This window comes from Heloderma suspectum, chromosome 16 (assembly GCF_057233095.1).
Source record: "Heloderma suspectum isolate Gila_16-S chromosome 16, 16-S_ref, whole genome shotgun sequence".
Classification (NCBI taxonomy): domain Eukaryota; kingdom Metazoa; phylum Chordata; class Lepidosauria; order Squamata; family Helodermatidae; genus Heloderma; species Heloderma suspectum.
The window spans coordinates 11,247,540-11,255,473 of NC_139473.1; the positions used below are offsets into that span (position 1 = coordinate 11,247,540).

The 7,934-nt window shown below is 43.4% G+C and overlaps 1 protein-coding gene across 2 annotated transcripts in view; it reads left to right on the forward strand.

Annotated features, from left to right (window-relative positions):
- Nucleotides 1-7,686, forward strand: part of PAFAH1B1 (platelet activating factor acetylhydrolase 1b regulatory subunit 1) — a 69,962-nt gene extending 62,276 nt beyond the window's left edge. For both annotated transcript variants that reach the window (XM_084822542.1, XM_084822543.1), the window contains 3 exons: nt 1,878-1,979; nt 2,326-2,482; nt 3,911-7,686. In XM_084822542.1, the coding sequence (XP_084678668.1) occupies nt 1,878-1,979; nt 2,326-2,482; nt 3,911-3,984 (333 nt within the window). In that variant the 3' untranslated portion in view covers nt 3,985-7,686. The remainder of the gene's footprint in view (nt 1-1,877; nt 1,980-2,325; nt 2,483-3,910) is intronic.
- The last annotated feature ends 248 nt before the right edge of the window (nt 7,687-7,934 follow it).

Sequence of the window (7,934 nt, forward strand, 5' to 3'; positions counted from 1 at the left end):
CACGGGGAATCTGGGCGGATATGTTTGGAGCTGCACCTGCAACATTCTGGGTGCAAGAAGGCAGGTTGTTTGGTTCCATGTTTGAAGAGAGAGAGAGAGAAGGTGTAAAGCGGCACAATAGCAAAGCAACAAGGAGGCTCTGGATTCACTGTGGATGCCGTCAGTCTTAAGGTTAAATGTATAAGAAAGATAGAAAGATTAACAGAGAACTACAAATATATTTTAAGCTAAATGTTTTGGCTTCCACCCTCATCAGGACCTGTGCTATTAATATTCACACACACACACCCCCGCCCCGCAAGCACATTTGACTTTTCCTCGCTTTGCCCAGCGCAGTGCAAGCTTCTGGGGCTCAGCTCTAGAGCGCGTGCCAGCCCCCTTATGAAAATTCCCTTGCTTGAAAATCCCCTTGAAACGTGCGCTATCCTTTTGCCCATAACTGGGAGCAGGTTCACATGTGGCCCTTTCCGCTTCTGTAGAGTAGACTTCCGAGGGTGTAATTAAGGCCACTTCTCTCAGGTGGCTGCTTGGCTGTAGCAGTTTCCTCTCCCCTGCCCTCTGCTGGCTTGATGCTGGAATCGCGGAATCACCAAAAGGCATGGGAGCCAAGTGCATTGCGAAGCTCAGTTTGAGCCCGTCCTGGCTCAGGCGTTAATAGAGGCAACCCTGCTGTTAAAAGTGGTGCTCGTGTTTTGGCTGAGCGTAAACAGCAGGCCTTGTGTGCAGTTCTGTGCTCACCTTTGGGATCTGAAGAGCCGTAGTGCTTACGATACGGTGCCTCCGGCTCCCTTCTCCAGCATGTGAATTACGGGACCTTGTCGAGCACGTGGGCATCTTAATGTATCATCATCTTTTGGATTTTTTAGACTTTCAAGTTGCATTTTGGGGGATCTCTTAAGCAGGTCTTGTGGGTCTCAGGAGTGAAGTGGACTGCCTTGAGGGAAGAGAAGGAATCGAAGCTGTCTGAAAGGGGGAGGTGTGAGCACTGGTGGAGGGAAAAAGGCAAATGGAGCAGATTGGCAGAAGTAAACCCAGTGAACGAGTTGAGAGCCTACTCTGTTCTGACATGGAAATGTTGCCTCAGCCTAAATTTTTAAAATCCAAACAGTAGCATAACACCATGTTTTTTTTATTATGACCAGCTAAAAGTCACAGTGTAGTGACTTTTGAAGTTCTCCAAATCTCTTATCCCGGCTGGATGTTAAAGCGGGAATGTGGAGGAGGAAACAACAGCGTTGTTGAGCATTATAGGAAAGCCGCAGCCCGCAGTTTGCAACAGACTTAAGCTGGGATGGAGGAGGCGTCTTACAGATGTACTAAGTTAGACTACGCTCAGTGCAAAAAGATTTCGGGTCGCAGCAAGGCAAGCTGGGCTGAAGCAGCAGTGGTTTCTCTCCCTTTGAAAATATTTGTGAGTGCCAGGAGCGTTGTGGGTCTGTTTCTAGCACTGATAAGGACATGCAGACAGAAACCTAAAAATGCGGCAATCCTTATATTAGCAAAGCTGGAGATTAATTTTAGATGATGCACGAGGTATAGAATCAATGGAAGCTGAGGCTGGCAGGCATATCTAGTGGCTGTGGGGCATGTTTCATCAATAGGTGGTACAAAACCATCTTCCTCCCAGTTTTAGGATTTCTTGAAGGCTAGTCTGTAATCTCCCATGCATGTTGGTTTGCACATGCTCAGTGGCAGAGCCTGAGGACTCTCGTTACGTTGTGTTTGCACTCATTAGTATTGAGAGGTTTTGTTGACTCTTTTGTCAGCAGCTTCCTTTTGCTTAACTTCATTCTCTGCATTGTTCAGTCCAGAGGTGGGTGTGCATTTCTTTCATGTAAAGTATCTTGTTTGATAAAATAAAAAATTTCTCTTTATAGACTAAGAAGAGCGGTAAACCTGGGCCTTTCCTCCTTTCTGGATCTAGAGACAAGACCATTAAGATGTGGGACATTAGTACTGGCATGTGCCTTATGACACTTGTAAGTTCCCTGTTTATTCTCTCTTCCCCCTCCCTGGCCAGTCAGTCCTGTAACCCTGTACAACTCTTTCATGAGGGAACACATCTTGACTGGATGGCCTCAAACAGTCCCTGAGGAGAAACCAGTTAGACAAATCATAATAAACAGAATTGGTAGGTCTAGAAGAAAGATAGCAAACAATTGGGCGCTGTTTCTGTCCAGGGAACTCGGTTATCACACAGCCAGTTTGGGGCAAGGAGCAGAAAGGTCTTAGTATGGATTTTGACTCGTGTTGCGAATGTTTGAGTGTGCAGACAAGACTCGCTTGTGACCGTGGTTTTCTCTCTCTCTCTCTCTCTCTCCAAAGGTGGGCCATGACAACTGGGTACGTGGCGTCCTGTTCCATTCTGGGGGGAAATTTATTTTGAGCTGTGCCGACGACAAGACCTTGCGTGTCTGGGACTACAAGAACAAAAGATGCATGAAGACTCTCAATGCGCACGAACACTTTGTTACCTCGTTGGGTATGTATGTGCAGTAAGTGCGACTGAGAGCGGGCTTCCTGTACCTCCTCCATAGGTTGCTCTTAAAGCCAGAGCTGGCCTTGCAACACAGGTGCACCTGGTTTCCAGCCTAGTAACAATCCGAGACATTGGGCTGCTACACAAATTACACTGTATTACATACACTCTGGAGTTATGGAGGACTTTAGGAGTATTCCTTTGCTGGGCTTGCTTAAAAGTCCCTGTGCTTTTAAATGTAGAGCCTGTCCCAAAAGAAGAACATGGATTCATGTTGAAAGTTGTAGGGGAATCATACTGAGACATTATCCAGCATGAGCAGTGAGGTGGCTGTCTGCTGTGTCTGCATGGCAGTTGTCATATTGGCAAAGTTGGGAAGGGCAATCAGATCTCATTTGTTTGTGTGACTATCTTCTCCCCCCTCCCGCCCCCCGCAAAGAATGAGTTTCCCACCAGAATCTTCAAGGTTGATAAATACAGGCCCAAATAAACATGGCTCAAAGCTGGGTGGAGCTTCTGTATGGAGACTTCCTCTTCTTTAGATCAGAGGTGGCTGCTCCTCCATTCCCAGCTCCCCAGTTTGTGCTCAGTTCCCAGGGTTCCTGAGGGAGAAAGGAGTGGGTCATAGAATCATAGAATACTGAGGTTGGAAGGGGCCTACAAGACCATCGTGCTTAACTCTGTGTAGGTGCATGCGCACGCAGCATACGCATTACGTGAAAAGCGGCAGTGGGGAGAGAAAGCTTAAAAAAATAAAATGGGCCCCTTGTTGGAAGTAAAAAGGAAGCAGTGTGTTCAGATCAGCCACCTCATAGTCCAGATGTTTTGCGCTACAACTCCCATCAGCCCTAGCCAGCATAGCCAATGGTGAGGGACGCTGAAAGTCGTAGGTCAAAACATCTGGAGGGCCACACATTGCCCACCCCTGTGCTACAGTGTGGCCATTTCCCACCACTTCCCAGTCTCTGGAAGCCCTGGTTAAAAACATCCCCCTTAACAGGACATTCATAATATTTGCATATGTGCAAGGCTGGTTCCTCCTTGCCTGAAACTTAACATTCTGAGAAGGGAAAAGCAAAGTGAGCTTGTCCTTACAGGTCCCCCAAGGGAAGGCAGGAAGGAACTCAGTAGCATGTGGGGGTCCATGGGAAGAGTTTTGACATTGAGACAAAGACACGATAGTGTATGTCAGCTCCTTCCCTGGTATGTTCTCAAGTTGCGGACACTTGATTTATAAGATTAGTTCTGGAGTGAATGAGTTAAACGTTAGTGGTGTCCAAAGAACCGCACCAGGATGATTCACAATGGTTGCATTAAAAATAATTAAAATCACCCTTTTCAAAATTTTAGCCCTACTATTGGACTACCGTTAGCCATCTATCAGGAAAAAAAGGGCTATGTATTAACCTTCTGTCTTCCCCTCTCTTGCAGATTTCCACAAGACAGCACCCTACGTGGTTACTGGCAGCGTAGATCAAACAGTAAAAGTGTGGGAGTGCCGTTGATTGAATTCACGTCTGACCCTCCCCTTCCTTCCCTCCCCCCTCTGGATGCACTCGGATACCATGGTTACCCATTGAGCTCTGTTTAAAAATAAATATTGTCCTTTCATGTAAATTATTCTGGATGTAGATTGAGCTTATTAAATGTTACACACGAAGTATTCATGCATGGTGAATCCAAATTGTATACTGTAAATTTACATACGTTGTCTAGAAGTACCATAGGTTTAAGATCATGGGCTGGCATTGGTCACATCAGACCTGAGAAGGCGGAAGTTGGTTGGTTGAATTGGGGGCACTTAAACTGGGGACAGCAAAGCCGTTCTGTGCTGGATAAACTGAACACCCGTTCTCTTCTGTCGGGTGGTGCCTATAACTAGTGACTCTCATATGGGATTTTTTGGGTGGGGCGGGTGGGGGAGGGCTCTTTCAGAAACACTTATCTCTGTAACATCACTTAAGTGTGCTTAAGAAATCTAAGGATACTAGATAAACAAAGCTGCAACTTAGAATCTTATGTAATTAATGGAAACTAATTAAAACCTTTTTTTCCTCTCATGATATATTTGCCAAATCAATAGGATATATTTTTATTTTGGCTTCCTATCACGTTTAAAAAGAAAAAAAAAGTTAGTATTCGTATACTAACGAGCTGCAATATAGGAAGAGAAACCTTGGTATGATGTGACGTGTAATTTTTTTAAGAATTTGGTCGTTGGAGTTCTATTGTGTGCTAACACTTGGTGATTAACACTTACCATGCAAAACATGTCTTAGGGAGGCTGTCGGTCTTGCTTGAACTTAGCTCTTACATGGGCAGTTAGACGTAAATCTCCCAGTTGACTCCTGACAGTTCAGCACTCCCTTTGTTGGCTTCAGTTGTGGTTTTTTAGGTTTGTGCAGTGTCAACAATATCGAAGGGTGTGTCTCTGCCCCCACCTCACCCCCAGTAGTCAGTGGATGTGCAGTAAATGGGGTAATGTTGGGATGATCCCCCTCCTTTCCAGTTAATGAAAGCTCTTCTGAAAGCGGGACAGGGAATTGGAGAATGATCAGGTGTAGTGGTGCATCTTGAGAAGAGCACAGCTCACGATATTCAAGAAATCACTATTGGTGAGCAAGAAAATGGGAGGTGTTAAATCCACCTGCTTGCTCTTGTTGAGGTCAAGCAAACCGCAGTGTTCATTTCAGTGTGGAAAGTTTCCTCCACAATTTGAAGAGCCCCCCTCCCCCAATATATGTTGATCTTCTGAAGGAACAGAAACCCAATTAATTGGCATTTCCAGTCAAATTCGGTTGTAGCAGAATTCTAGTCCTTAACCAACCAGGGGTGTCTCAGAAATCCACTTAAAAGTATGTAACAAACTAGTCTGACATATTTTAGTACACGAAGGTTTTATTTGCTCTGTGGCTTTTAAATAATTGTCCCTTTAAAAAAAGTAACAAGAAAAAGTAACAAGGGAAAAACTTGTTTGGAGGGTTTAAATGCACATCAAGAGAGAGGACTTGATCACACACTTTTGCTTCACCCACAAGGAAGAATTTTTGCATTTGGTTTCTTGTACCGGAGCTAGGAGGCCAAAGGTATCGAGTAACTTAGGGGTGGGGAATAGGTTACGAAAAGTCTGACTTCTGGAGCATCTGGTTGTTTTTTTATGGTCAGTAACAAATTACCACAAGTGAATCTTACACATTTGAGGTCTTATCCTAGTTTTTAAGCTTGTTCGACAGGAAATCCATTGCTTCTTCTGCCTTCTTGAGAATTTCTGAATCTGTAGTGGTGCAGTCGTAAGAATGCCGGTTAGCAATTGTAAAGTAATTCTTGGCGAGATGTAGCAATTCTGGTTACTTTTTTTAAGAGTTAAAGTAAACTATGTATTTACATAATCAGTGAAACAAAGGTACCTTATTAACATGGGAGCTTGACCACTGTGGCTTTTTTCTTCAAACTGCAAGCAGTGATTTAGGTCAGAAATTCCTTTTCTAGCCTCTGATTTAGCTTGAGAGAAGGGAAAAACCTCCTTGCTTTGAATAACTTCAAACTTGCAAGCTACAAGTTTATTTAGCCAACCTACAGTAAGATGTGAATTCTCAGGGATGGTCGTGGACTGAATGAGCAGTTATAGCCCTGGTTTTAAAATAAAAAAAATTAAAAAAAAAGCTGAAAGGGGAGGAGCTGGTGGTAATATTGTGGTGAGGAGTCATCCTTTGAAGTTCACTGCCCCTTCTTGTGTTTATCTCTGGCTGTCTATTCCTGTGCCTTTTTCTTTTTCTGTGAAGAGTCTTGAGTGCTGAGGTTTACTGGTTTGGATTGTAAGAGGATGTTTTATCGGAAGGTGTTTTGGAGTTCACTGCTGGGTGTCCTGTTGCGCAAAAATGGGCAGGGTAGTTGTCAAACACTACATTCCTGAACAGACCAGTCCCAATGTCCATTCTCTCGAAACGAAGTTGCAAACAGACTCTCTCACGTACACATTCCAGAACTGCATGAATTGAGGCATGCCCAGGAAAAATCCTAGATGCATCTTTCTTTTTCCCCTCCTTTTTGAAAGTGCAAACTTTTTTTTGTGGTTTGGACACAATCTGAAAGCTGATGTCTCAGAGCATCTTGGCACTTTACATTTTTGTTTAAAAGCCGTCCTGCTTTTGTGTGTGGTGTGACCAATGGCGTGCCCAGAGCACTAATAATAAAAATTAAAACAAAAACAAAATACTAGTTGCTAGCAAGTTGTCAAGAGCTGTGGGGCACTGTAGTATTTTGAAAGCTTTGGCTGTCGCCTCACCAAGACCTCCCCCACGCCCCCAGTCTATTCCTTCAGTACCTGGCTGCTTTTTCTCCTCTTACCTTTTTTTTATGTGAATTGAACTGCCTGTTAAATCATTCTTAAATAGCTTTCTCTCTCCTCTTCCCCCCTCTCACCTCACTCTTCTACCCCATCCCCCAATCCTTGAAAGCTATTTGAAAGGATGGTTTGGGTTTTATGCACAGTAGTGGCCTGATAACCCTAAGATGGATTTTTTTGAGTGCAAACTTGACAATGTGAATGAAGGAAAGAGAAAAACCCCTTTAATTATTCCATATTCACTCCAGTTAAGTATTTTAAAAAAATACCCAGGGTACTTGGCTATTGTAAAACCTCTCCATTAGGGGCAGAAATGATGTGTATAAAATACAGAAAACTGGTTTGGGAGGCTGGGGGAGAGAAGAGGGCTGAGGGTGGGTAAAAGGTTGAGCCTGATTGGCAAGTCAAGACTGGGTGTTAACGGGCCTTTTAAAAATTCTCTTTCTGCTGTGTCCCTGTAAGTGACCGCTTTCTTGTCCTAAGCATATCCTTCAAGCTTTCCAAAGTTCTTTCTGAAGAGAATTAGTAAAATCTTCCACACTTTAGACGTTTGATCCTGACACTGACATGAAGACAATTGTCTTTATTTCTCTTTTTCATAAGAACGATGTGGAAATTGCCATTGGAGAAAGTTTTTTTTTTTCCTCACCCCCAGACTGTAGGAGTTAACTGAAGATATTGACACAATTAAAATTTAAAAAAAAAAATCAGTAAAGGAATGTATATAATACTGCTCTGTGTTTTACAGTAAGATTTGTTGCTCTCAGACTGTGTAAAACAAAATTTATTCATGTTTTCTGCATATTAAAACAAAAATCTTATTGTACCAATTGGTAAACTATTAAATGCATATAAAACTAAATGTGTTTCTTTTTTGTTTAGGTGCAGAAAAGATTGGAAGTGGTTGAATATTTTTTTTTCACTCCCTACTTGATTTTAGGTTGGAAAAAGTGGATGGCAAAGAATCATCTGTTTGGGTTTCAAGCTGGAGAAAGGCAATGCTTCAGTAGTGCCATTCAACAAGAAGATGTGCGTAATTTCCGTGCAAAAGGGTGTGTGGGGGTGGGGAGCAAATAGGGATGACCAAGGCTTAGTGCAGGGGTAATGACA